At 45.5% G+C, this 13,459-nt stretch overlaps 1 protein-coding gene across 1 annotated transcript in view; it reads right to left on the reverse strand.

Annotated features, from left to right (window-relative positions):
- Positions 1–1,891: 1,891 nt before the first annotated feature.
- Positions 1,892–13,459, reverse strand: part of mon1a (MON1 secretory trafficking family member A) — a 30,819-nt gene continuing 19,251 nt past the window's right edge. The window contains exons 3-6 of the mRNA XM_078543200.1: positions 9,380–9,832; positions 6,855–7,620; positions 4,501–4,648; positions 1,892–2,831 (exon numbers count right to left, since the gene is read on the reverse strand). Of these exons, the coding sequence (XP_078399326.1) occupies positions 2,691–2,831; positions 4,501–4,648; positions 6,855–7,620; positions 9,380–9,832 (1,508 nt within the window). The 3' untranslated portion in view covers positions 1,892–2,690. The remainder of the gene's footprint in view (positions 2,832–4,500; positions 4,649–6,854; positions 7,621–9,379; positions 9,833–13,459) is intronic.

The following is a 13,459-nucleotide window of genomic DNA, read 5'->3' on the forward strand; positions in this document are numbered from 1 at the left end:
GACAGATCGAGAGAGAGAGGCCGAGAGAGAGGGAGATCGAGAGAGAGAGATCAAGAGAGAGAGCCATCGAGAGAGGCTGAGAAAGAAAGACCAAGAGAGAGATCGAGAGAGAGACCAAGAGAGAGATCAAGAGAGAGACATCGAGAGAGAGAGACATCGAGAGAGAGATCGAGAGGGAGACCGTGGGAGAGAGAGAGAGAGATCAAGAGAGAGAGAGGCATTGAGAGACAGAATGTACAAGAGCTAATCCCGTTTGCAGAAATCATTCTAGCGAAAGCTTGCAACAACTTTTTAACCTGATCAGTCCATCCTGAGTTGGCAAACAGCATGATATAAAAATAAAGATAAACCACCTTCAGCAACAGTGCCACTGGAGAAGATTTCCTCCATACACTGTATGAAACAAAACTGTACACCTATTTACATTGAATGAATTTAGAATTACTGAGATATCTGCACTCCTCTAACTCTGGCCTCTTGTGCATCCCTGAGTTTAATCGCTCCACCACTGGTGACCTTGCCTTCAGCTCCCTAAGCCCTAAGCTCTGGAATTCCCTCCTTAAATCTTTCCACCTCTCTTTCCTCCTCTAAGACGCTCCTTAAAGCCTACCTCTTTGACCAAGCTTTTGGCCATCTGACCTAATATTTCATAGCATGGCTTAGCATCATACTTTTGCCTCCTGGTACTCCTGTGAAGCGTCTAGGGATGTTTTTCTGCACCAAAGGCGCTATGTAAATGCATGATGTTGTTATTACAGGCGACCTCTATGCTTTAATGTTCCAACAGTTCCTCCTCTTCCAGTGTTTGGTTTTAGAGAAGTGGAATGCAAGTCTCTCACTCAGGTCAGTCAAAGCCGATGGCTGACTTCCAATAAAGGATTATCTCTGCAGTGTGCTATTCCTCCAGCAGGGCTGGAATATTGAGGCTTTCTTTCACAACAAGGCACTGGATCAACATTTCACTGGAAGTCAGGGATGCACAGAACACCGTTCTAAAAACAACACACAAAAAGCTCAATCCTATAGCTTTCCCCAGACCAAACTGCCATTAAAGTAAATTACTAACTGCAAGCCTTTCAAATTCTAGTGGGTCGCATTTTGAAACTAAAATGCTTAAGCGCTTGAAGAATTTGTTAAACCCATGTTGCTCTTCCCTAATGGCATGTTCCGTTCGCTACTTCCAGGGTATTGCTACTCATTTGAGGTTTCTGTGGGAAAACAGGCAACATCAGGCAACACTATCCTGAAAGTGCCTGGAAATCTCACAGGGACAGAACAGAGTTTAAGCGTTCAGTCAGCGTAAAACAAACATCTTGTCCCGGCTGACTCTTTAAAATCCTCACCCTTGCTTTTGAATCCCTCCCTGGCCTCACCCCTCCCTACCTTTTTTATCATCTCCTGCAGCCCCACCACCCTCTGAGGTCTCTGCGTTCCTCCACTCTGGCATCTTGAGCGTCTCGCCAAAATTTAATCGCTCCGCCATTGGCGGCCGGGCCCTCAGCTCCGGAATTCCCTCCCTGAACCGCTCCGGCGCCCCACCTCTCCCACCTCCTTTCAAGGTGCTCCTTAAAACCCACCTCTTTGATCTGTCGGAGTATCCCCTTCTGTGGTCTGGCGTCAAATCATGTTTGGAAGCACCATGGGATTGTTTAATGACATTAGAGGGGCGATCGGAGTGCAAGTTGTTTTTGCCACCATAGACCAAACCTCAGCTGCATTACCTGTTAGGGCAGAGTTATTGGCTGGACTACGGTATAGATGGGAATCATATGGGAGGAATCACAGGCCCTACTGGACACTGTCTGGTTCTCCATCGATTTTAAACAACAGAAACTCCCTCTGCCTCTATCACAGATTTTGCATCAAACATTGCAACAATCCCAGAAGCATTGACATTTAGGCAATTTATTTTTTTGCTGTTTATGTCAATATTTTTTTTAACATTGCTTTGCAACGGGTGGTTTATTAGCTATTGGCATTTACGCAGATTTACTTTAAGACATTCTAAGCCACCTCAAGTGATCTCTTAGGAGTGAAGTCAAAGTTCAGGCTTCTGTTTTTAGTATAACTCACAGTTTAGTTTAAAACTTGCAGTAAGGCCCTCCCAAAAAAGAAATCTCTGCCCTTTGATAGGTCAGCCTTTTGGGGCTAAATGGCCTACTCCCATTCCCATGTCCCACTGTCACAGCCTACAACAGCCTTGGCTTCACTCTCAATCTCGGGGTTCGCTGGTGCCATACTTGCTGAAGTGCATTGGTCCACTAGGTTTCCACCAGGATTGGGAACATTGCCTTCTCCTAGGCAGCCCGGAGCAACTTGGAGCGGGAACCGTTTTGTATCAGTGCGGCGGGTCCTATGAGATTGGTCACTATAAACCTCGATAAACCAGTGAGCCTCGCTCGAGGCCTCAGGACTGGCTAAGGTGGAGGAAAGTCGGGGATGGGTGAAGATGGGGGGCGAGCCAAATTCTTACCGATGGTGGCAGCTAATTGCTGTAAAGTATTTGTAATAGAAATAGTGGGGTTTTTTTTTTCTATAAATGGCTAACATCTTACCTTTAATTTAAAAGCTCTGTGACAAACGTTAGTGATCATTAAGATTTCAGTCCATCCCGCGCATCAGTTCTCACTAGTTTGTCAATTTGTGTTTTTGGTAGGTAGGGAGGGAGGCAGTTGACCACGGCCACCCTGTCAGTACGTCCCTGGGTTGAGGATGAAGAGTCTGTCTTCTTCTTTCCTGATCCACTTCATGAGTTTGGTAATAGCACCTACTGCAGTAGCTTTGGTTCCCAATGGACTAAAACACATGTAGAGCTCAAATCCACTTGTAACCTGGACAGCGAGTAAGGGACAGAACAGGAGTTAGGAAACAGGGGGGAACTCTCATAATTCAGTCACGTCCACATTTACCAACATTTTGGTTTATTTCAACTTTCCCCCTTGCGACACTTGAGGCGAGAGGTTTTCACACAGAGGACGCAGGAGTCTAGAGTTTCTGACTGGCATAACTTTAACGCCAGTAGTAACCCATTTAATATCAGCGGCCTCGCCAACCTTACGGTCTCTTGTGATGGCATTGAGCATTCCCAGCTGAGGTGTGGCACGCAGGGTTCAGGGTGGCATGAAGCATCTGCCAAACTGTCCCATCAAATACTCCCAGTAAACATTCTTCTACACTGCTCCATCCTTTGCTCCCAGCTAAGGCAAAATGCAAGTTAGGTGCCGAATAGAGATGTCTCGATACTGCCAACCAAGTAGTCTCTATTTTGATGCACCACATGGTTCTCTCTACTTGAGTATTGCTAAGAAAAGACATTTTGTCTAAGCTTTTTGTCTTGCACTCATCAGGACAGTCACGCGAATACCAATGTCAGGGGAAGCAACAACTTTATACTGTATGAGGAGAGAGTGCTGATTGGTTCCTCCGACATTGGTATTCTGGCAATTGTCCTGCTGAGTGCAAGATGAAAAGCTTTGACAAAATGTCTTTTTTCAGCAACACTCTCTCTACTTCAGTAATCTCAGGACAGGTTCAACACAGATTGGCTTCAGGGTTAATTCCCACTACATTTAACTACCTAGCATTCCTCGATCAAGTATTACACGGGCTAAGTGCAGGGTACGTCTCGTTTTACACTGCCCCCATTGCTTGTGGGTCATTTTTTTAACACCCAATGCTCTCTTGACTCTCCCTCAGCAGCATGCTTCAATGCATCGTTAAGAGAGTGCTATTTACTGCCACAGAATCATGTTTCCATTTCTTCCACAGCAACCAACTGTGGGGTTCAAGTGATATTTTTAGCTTAGCAACAATCGATGCCAAACTCAATGGTAATGTTAGAAGGTTGTATTCCCAGAGCACAGACACAGCTGCCAAGACTGCTGGTCAGAAATTCAGAAATCCAACCCCCCCACTCCCGCCAAGGCTGTTAAAGGTGGGGTAGGGTGAAGGAAGTCGGCAATGTTGCTGTTCTCCTAACATAAAATTGCCCATTTTCTGCTGTGTTTACATGCCTGTTATGAACTGCACTGATCAGGCCCATACTACACTCTCAGAACATTAACTGACAGACTTCTTATTCCAGCACTTCTAATCCAGAGGTGAAAGTAGAGTTCCACCTCAAAGTGTCATCCGGTTTCCTGTCGGCCTGCCCCAGGCCATTCCACCCCGCCCCACCTCTCCCCCACCCATCAGGCCACCATTTTAATTAATTGCCATTTTAACAAATTCCTTGTTCTACTGTACATTTGGCCGTTAAACTAGATCCAGCAAAATCAGCAAGAGGCACCAAGAGGAATCCTGCTCATTTTTTCTTTTTGTACATTTGTACTTTTGTGCGGGATCTAATTAAGGTTCTAGAGGCCTTACTGAGTGAGATGAGATAAGGTGGGAGGAGGTTCATATGGGAGCATAAATACCAGCAAGGACCTGTTGGGCCAAATGGCCTGTGCCTCTGCTGCAAATTCAATGGAATGTACTAGAAGGTTACTTGATTCTTACCCATGCCAATAGATTCTCCCTGTCTCCTGCATAATACATGTACTTCACAGGCCGTGCCGAGTTGTGGATGCGACTATACAGGTACTGATACAGTTCCAGTAGCCTTCCCTGTTCTTCCTCGGTTATGTAAGGAGCTTCAACTTCTGGGCTACCAAAAAAAAAATTGCACAATACAATTATGCCGTTCTTGGATCCAAAACATTTCGAAGACAATTTTAAGGTAAGACACAGGCAGAATGAGATATGCGTTCCTCTGTGTGAGTGTGCAGAGAAAAGAATCTTCACTGAACTGCCAAATAGATTTGAGGGAAATAACTTTTCTTTATTGAAATAAACTTTGTGTGCTGTTGGCATGGGGAGACAGTGGTGTAGTGGTAATGTCACTAGACTAGTGATCATGAGGCCCAGGCTAATGCTGTGGGGGTGAGGGTTCAAATGCTGTGGGGGTGAGGGTTCAAATGCTGTGGGGGTGAGGGTTCAAATGCTGTGGGGGTAAGGGTTCAAATGCTGTGGGGGTAAGGGTTCAAATGCTGTGGGGGTGAGGGTTCAAATGCTGTGGGGGTAAGGGTTCAAATGCTGTGGGGGTAAGGGTTCAAATGCTGTGGGGGTGAGGGTTCAAATGCTGTGGGGGTAAGGGTTCAAATGCTGTGGGGGTAAGGGTTCAAATTCTGTGGGGGTGAGGGTTCAAATCCTGCCAAGGCAACTGGTGGAATTTATATCAATTCCAGGTTTTATTAATTAATTGAAAAGCTTGTCTCAGTAACGGTGACCATGAAATTACCATCGATTGTCATAAAAACCCATCTGGTTTTTCACTAATGCCCTTTCGGGAAGGAAATCTGCTGTCCTTACCCGGTCTGGCCTACATGTGACTCCAGACCCACAGCAGTGAGGTTGGTTCTTAGCCACCCTCTGTAACAGTCTGGCAAGCCACTCAGTTCAGGAACAGTTAGGGATGGGCAACAAATGCTGGCCTTGCCAACGGCACACACGCCCAATATGAAAGAATAAAGGAAAAGAATCTTATTGTGGGGTGTGTGTGCAAAATGTTCATTGACATTAAAAGTAATGAATTCACTATGGAGTGCTTTGAGAAATGGGATACATGCTATTTATATATATATATTCTGACAAATATAAGAACATTAATTCTGGACTTCCCCAAAAGGTCTGGTGCTGGTGGATTTCCCATGGTGCTGCTCAGGACAGAACAAACTGTCCCCAAAGTCTTGGTGGCCATGCAATTATGGAGATGTGAGGGGAAGTGGCCGGATCAGGCTGCAGAGTCAAACGTCTAAAGAGCAGGAGGCCCAGCCGGCAGACAAAATAGTCAAGGAAAACTTGTAAAACACGGCTATTCGTAACAAGAAGACTTCAGAAAAGGAAAGTTACCCTGAAGGGTGGGATTGGGGAGAGAGATGACTGTCGAACTGAGCTCTGAGAGAAAACACTCTGAAACATTTTGTCAATTATTATTCACTCAAAGACACGGAAGCAAGGGAAAATGAAAATGTTAACCAGGAAGGTAAACCAGCAAATTATTCCAATCTTGCTGATAAAGTAGCAATTAAATTACTGTGCACTTTGGCTAATTATGCAAAACAGCCTTCACAGTGCCAATTCTACTCAATAGCAAATCTGTTCTGTGTTTTTCAGTGGGTCTTAGTGGAGCAGTAAGAACAGGTTTCTTACATTTTTTTGCACTGATATTCAGTTAATGAGAATCTAAAGGTAACCTTCTGACTGAGGAACTTGCATGAAGCCAAAATTGAACTGAGGCTTCCCGAAATCCGTTTCAATATCCATGGCCCCATCAGATCTGAGTAGTTTAAAGTTAACGCACTTGGCGATCAAAAATATTACCCCACTTGCTTTATGCTCACTTGTTGTGTAACATTCTTTCATCTGAGTAGAAAAGTTGTGGGTTCAAACCCCACTCCAGGGTTTGAGCACAAAATCTAGGCTGACACTCCAGTGTGGTACGGAGGGAGTGCTGCACTGTCAGGGGTGCTTTCTTTCAGATCAGACGTTAAACGAAATCTCCATCTGCTCTCTTGGGAGGACCTAAACGATCCCATTATTTCAAAGAAGAGCAGGGGAGTTATCCCTAGTGTCTTGGGCAATGTTTATCCCCCAATCAACATCACAAAAACAGATTATCTGGTCATTATCACATTGCTTTATGGGAGGTTGCTGTGAGCAATTTGGCTGCTGCAATGCAACCGTGACTACTTTTGACTATAAAGCGATTTTGGACATCCAGAGGGTGTGAAAGGCGCTACGTCAATGCAACTCTTTCTTTGATATAATTTCGATAACTCAGCTGGTGGTGTAGAAATTAACAGGCTTCCTACCTGGTGAAAAGACCCGAGCTTTTTGATTTATAAATGAAGTGCCGCAGGTCTTGTATGCCCACTTGAGAAACACTATAAGATGGTGTCCGTAACTCTTCCAACAACGTCTGCAAGGTATTCCGCCTCTTCATGCGCTCCAGGAATTTGTTTTTGCAGTTTGAGATGGTGAAGAAGTGCTCCCGGTCGGTGGAGATGAGGAGCAAACACAGGCTGCTTGCCTGGTCAAGGTAGGAGATGTGGGCATGAAAGAAACCGCTGGAGTTGAACTTGGGTAGACAGATGGGGGTCCAGGCCTCTCCGTCCCGGAAGGAGGTGGACGCACTGATGAGGTTGAAGAGAAGATGGAGGTCGACGGGGTGTAGAAATTGGTCTTTTTTCCTCACCAGCGTAACTAGTTGGTTCTGGGCAAACAGGATAGAGAAGACGAGACTTTTGTCTTTGGCCTGCTGGAGGCAGCTGCTAATCGTGTCTCTCACAGAAGAGGGCAACGGCAGGCATCGCACTGCGCACATCAAGAAGCTGGGATCTTTCTCCATTAGATTGAGGAGGTGATCTGTCATCCTCTCAGACCCCAGTAGTAGCCGGCGAAGATCGTAGTTCTTTTTCTGCTCGAAGATTCTGTTGAGCTGGGTTAAGGTCAGCAGGCTAATAATCTGGTAGTAAACGTACAGAAGTTCTTTCGCCACCTCCTGTTCTGATTGGCGGGTACGAGCGACAGCCACAAGGACCAGGGGGCTTCGGCGAATAAAAACCACCTTGTAACCCTCTGCGGGAGAAAAAGCACAGGCTTAATCAATCCACTGTCTGGAGAACAGATGATTAAGGAAAGGATTGTCAGTGCTGGGCAACCCGGCAACAATCACTTCATTGGATAAAAGTGACAAAAGACTGCTCAGCATCCCCAAAATGCCTGCCGCCTATGTACTGCTGGTAACTAAAGGCCTTGGTGGTAGAAGGCGTTCCTTCTTTAAAAATACAAACAGCGGGCCGCCCGACTACCACTGCCTTTTCGGTTTCCTCTTCCCTCGCAGGTAGTGAGTGACTCTCCACTCTCCATTTACAGGCTAAATTACATGAGCCACACATGTCAAGAGGATGAAAACCGATTGGTAAAGCAGAAACCAAGACGCAGAGCTTTTCTTCATTGAGCGAATTTATTGACTTGGTCAGTCTCACAGCTCTCCTTTCCACTCAGCCCAGTGTCCCAGCTATCCCCTATTTATACATGCCCATGGAAAAACGAATACCCATCACCTGCTTCTCTTAACCTTAACAATGTAATTGACATTAACAAACATTAACAGCATAACTGACACAACGTTAACAACACAGGCAATTTTAGATAAAGATCAGGGCACGATTAAAATATGGTGGCAAGTTCTGGGTGTTTTACTTTCCAGAAAATGATCAGGTCTTCACAAGTGTGCAGAGGAGATTCATTAAGATGATACCAGGGGAATGAGAGGTTCGAGTTCTGCGAACCGACTAGGATAACTAGAGGTCTTTTCATGAGAGGATCAGATCACACAGAGATGTCTCAAACTATGAGGGGTTTCAAAATGGAAAACCATCAGTCACCTCAGCCCTGAGGGCTGATTGTGGAAATTGTTTACGGATAGCTGGGAGCAAGTCTTCACCTATTGGGGTGCGGCAAAAGGGTGTAGCGAAGAGGGGAGAAATAGGGAACAATGCTGGAATGTTGGAGTGGTGATGTATTCCAGTTCACCCATGGAATCCGAGTTGCTACGGCAACATACACTTTTACATCCATGTTGCAGTCTGGAGCTATGGATAGTGATGGTAGAGGCTCCAACATTCTTTCCATCACACGGCTGACCAGAAATCTCTTCCGCTCTTACCACCTGCCATCGGCGTGTGTTGGAAGGATTTCCAGGTTGATACTCCACCTGTTTGGCCGTGTTAAGAACGCACCTTCCATGGCCATAAAGTCCTGGGTTGGGTCACAAATCTAGTGCTTCTGGCTCAGAGGGCCACTACCCACTGCATCACAAGACCTTCAGAAGGTTGGAGCACAGAGCATTTACTCTGCACAGCATGGTGTTCCTGATAAGCACATTGTGGCACAGGATGTTTGTCAAAGAGTGGGGGTGGCAGTGGTAGGGAAAACTAGAGGAGGCAGAGAGAAAGAGAGAGAGGGAGAATCATCTCTTTGGTCATTCCTGAATGCTTTCTGGTGGCTGGTTGAGAGATGTTGTTTGGGCAGTCAGAGAAAGAGCCCCAACCTTCTCAGCTCCAGACAGGATGTGTTCCAACATAATTTTTAAAAAACGAGGGATAATGTAAATAGTATCCAGTACAATATTATGCGGCTGAGTAATAATCATTGTATCTGCAGTGCAGTAGAATGGTAGATTTGAAAACCATAATTTAGATGGTTTATAATCGGAATGGTTTCATCATCACTTTCACCCACACAGCTCTCCAGATGGGTCCAGTCCAGGGGACACAAATTCAACTGGAACAGCGAAACCCAACAAAAAGATAACGCAAACGCTTAAACACACCTGCATGGATGGATTTGATCATATTCTTGCTTGCCTCAATGAAGGACACAAGTGCGACCATCACCCCCATTATGGAGGAAAGAGCTTCCTCTGTGCCGTAGCGGGAATAAATCGGCTTCCCGGCGTCGCTGAAGACAAAGATGTGCTTCCGGTGCTGCCTCCAGGACTCGGCTGTTATGTCCTCCTCCTTCTCGGAGAGCACCGGCTCTCTGTGTGACCTCCCGGACGGCCTCTCTCCCTCTGCTTCGCTGTCTCTCATCTCCTTGTTCAGGTCCATCGCGACGCCGGTCAGCTGTGTGCTCAGCTCGTTGAAATCTTTGCTGATCTCTTCGATCTGGGATTGCTCTGTGGAGGCCTCGTTCACCCTGTCAGGGCACCGCTTCACCTCATCGTCTCCGGTTAGGTCTTCATATGATCTCGTGTGGACAAACATTGCACTCTCTTGCCCAGCGCCTAAGCAAAGGAATATGAGTATATAAAAACAGATCTGGCATCTGCCTCTTAGCTGGCAGTAAGTAAATGATAATGACTAACCGAGAGTGAGTTTCTTTAAACTGGAGGGGTTCAAAGGGTTGGTAGATATAGATTAATACCTACCTAGGAATGAGTTACAGACTGTAATCATATCAAGGGATTCAGGTGGTTTCTGTTTGAACAATGAACACCTGGAGCAAGAAGCAATCATTTCAGGATATGGCCCTTTTAATTAGTATGTTAATATGTCTCTCATTGAGTTCATAGGTCAAGAATTAGAGGCCTCCGAAAGTGAAGCGGGAGACAGATATAAAAAGCCAGAATATATTTAATTATATATATACCTGGGATTGAGTTATAGGCTGCAATCAAATTGAGCAGTTTAGCTGCTTTAGTGAAGTACTGAATATCTGGCAGAAAAGTGTAAGGCCGCAGTAAACTTCCTGCTAAACGTATGTTGGCGATCAACAACAACAGCCTGCACTTATATAACACCTTGAACATACTAAAAATGTCCCAGTGCACTTCACAGGAGGATTACCTTATCAGATAAAATTGAACAAGAAGCCACAAAAAGGAGATGTTAGGACAGGTGAACAAAAACTTGGCCACGGAGGCAGGTTTTAAAGAGCATCAGAAAGGAGGAAAGGGAGGCATAGGGTGGTCGAGGTCTAGGGGGACAATTCCAGAGCTTAGGGCCTTGGGCAGTGGAAGGCACATCCACCAATGGCGGAGCGATTAAAATCGGGGTTGCTCAAGGGGCCAGGATTGGAGGAGCACGGATGCCTTGGAAGGTTGCTGAACTGTGAAAATCTGGGGTTATTGCTGGGTAATCTTGCAGTGATCTTGTTATAGTCATCAACTCTTCAGTGTGAATATCCTCACACATCAACAATAGAAATACTTAACTGTGTAAGCAACCAGCATGTGATAAACACTTGTGCTTACACATGCAAGATCAATTTACACTCAGGATCTTACATTTGTGTCGTACCTGGGGTGCATTTTTATTTCATTCACATTTTTGGTTTACCCCTTCTGGTCACTAAGAGGAAGAATATCAGTTCTGGGGAGTGAAATACTTTCCTCGTCTCGTAGACAGGGTAATTATAACGTGGATCGGGTTCAAAAGCAACTTCACTCCACCAGCTTCAGTTTTCCAGTTCCCATGATGGCTGTCCCCTGTGACATTAGAGTGAGATGTGCCACTTTCGTGCCAATTTATATTAATTTACAGGACAATTTTGTTCCTTGGATTAGCATCAGCCATCTTGTTTTTAATTCATTTGTAGGACGCGAGCATCGCTGGCAAAGGCAGCATCTCTCAGCCACTCTCAATTACCCTTCGAACTTCCATCTTGACGACTGAGTGTCTGGCCAGACTATTTCAGAGGGCAGTTAACTATCAACCACAAATAGCCCAAACCAGGTAAGGACGGCAGCTTTCCTTCCCTAAAGGGCATTAGTGAACCAGATGGGTTTTTATAACGACCTGGTTACATTACTGATACCAGCTTCTTTAAAAAAACAAAATCAAGATTTATTTATTTCACTGAACTTAAATTCCCATGGCGCCTTGGTGGGATTGAAACTCATGCACTCTAGGGCCCGAATCCAGGTCTGGGTTATTAATACCCTCCCATTACCACTGTGTTTCCGTACCCATCATGGGATTGGGTTGCGGGATTGACATTGTCCAAATTTATTCCATGTGGAAATCTGACACAAGTCTGAGCTCAGCCAAACCCGAGTCCCAGAACCAAAGGGATTGTTCTATCCAATAGTAATGGGCGGCACCCCCTACAACAGAAATGTTTTTCTAACTAATGATGTGTGAATGAAGTTAAAAATCATAATTCTTCGCCCTTCCCCCTGGCAGCATATTACAGGCCCAGTAATCCAGGGACCTAAACTGATGCCTCAGTGAGGGTTTAAATCCTGCCATTGTACCTGGTGAATATTTAACTAATCTGGGATAAAATGCTTGTCTCGTTAATGATGATCATGAAGCGACCAGGTTTTTGTGAAAACCCATTTGGTTCATTAATGCCCCTTTAGGGAAGCAAATCTACCATCCTACATGCGACCCCAGACCCACATCAATGGGGTTGATTCTGAAGTAGCTGAGCAAGCCACTCAGTAATCGCCACTCAACACCAGCTGCTCCAGGGCTATTAGGGATAAGACCATAAGACCATAAGACATAGGAGCAGAAATTAGGCCAATCGGCCCATCGAGTCTGCTCCGCCATTCAATCATGGCTGATAAGTTTCTCAACCCCGTTCTCCCGCCTTCTCCCCATAACCTTTGATCAAGAACCTATCTATCTCGGTCTTAAATACACTCAATGACCTGACCTCCACAGCCTTCTGTGGCAATGAATTCCATAGATTTACCACTCTCTGGCTAAACAAGTTTCTCTTCATCTCTGTTCTAAAAGGTCTTCCCTTTACTCTGAGGCTGTGCCCTCGGGTCCTAGTCTCTCCTACTAATGGAAACATCTTCCCCACGTCCACTCTATCCAGGCCTTTCAGTATTCTGTAAGTTTCAATCAGATCCCCCCTCATCCTTCTAAACTCCATCGAGTATAGACCCAGAGTCCTCAAACGTTCCTCATACGTTAAGCCTTTCATTCCTGGGATCATTTTCGTGAACCTCCTCTGGACCCTCTCCAGGGCCAGCACATCCTTCCTGAGATACGGGGCCCAAAATTGCTCACAATATTCTAAATGTGGTCTGACCAGAGCCTTATAAAGCCTCAGCAGCACATCCCTGCTTTTATATTCTAGTCCTCTCAAAATAAATGCCAACATTGCATTTGCCTTCCTAACTACCGACTCAACCTGCAAGTTAACCTTAAGAGAATCCTGGACTAGGACTCCCAAGTCCCTTTGCACTCCAGATTTCTGAATTCTCTCCCCATTTAGAAAATAGTCCATGCCTCTATTCTTCCTACCAAAGTGCATGACCTCACACTTCCCCACGTTGTATTCCATCTGCCACTTCTTTGCCCATTCTCCTAACCTGTCCAAATCCTTCTGCAGCCTCCCCACCTCCTCAATACTACCTGTCCCTCCACCTATCTTTGTATCATCTGCAAACTTAGCCAGGATGCCCTCAGTTCCTTCATCTAGATCATTAATGTATAAAGTGAAAAGTTGTGGTCCCAACACTGACCCCTGCGGAACTCCACTAGTCACCAGCCGCCATCCTGAGAAAGACCCCCTTGTCCCCACTCTCTGCCTCCTGCCAGACAGCCAATCTTCTATCCATGCTAATAACTTGCCTCTAACACCATGGCCTCTTATCTTACTGAGCAGCCTCCTGTGCGGCACCTTGTCAAAGGCCTTCTGGAAGTCCAAGTAGATAACATACATTGGCTCTCCTTTGTCTAACCTACTTGTTACCTCCTCAAAAAATTCTAACAGATTTGTCAGGCATGACCTCCCCTTGATGAAACCATGCTGACTTTGCCCGATTTTACCATGCACTTCCAAGTATTCTGAAATCTCATCCTTAATAATGGACTCTAAAATCTTACCAACGACCGAGGTCAGGCTAATCGGCCTGTAATTTCCCGTCTTTTGCCTCACTCCCTTCTTAAAC

This window comes from Cetorhinus maximus, chromosome 6 (assembly GCF_964194155.1).
Source record: "Cetorhinus maximus chromosome 6, sCetMax3.hap1.1, whole genome shotgun sequence".
Classification (NCBI taxonomy): Eukaryota; Metazoa; Chordata; class Chondrichthyes; order Lamniformes; family Cetorhinidae; genus Cetorhinus; species Cetorhinus maximus.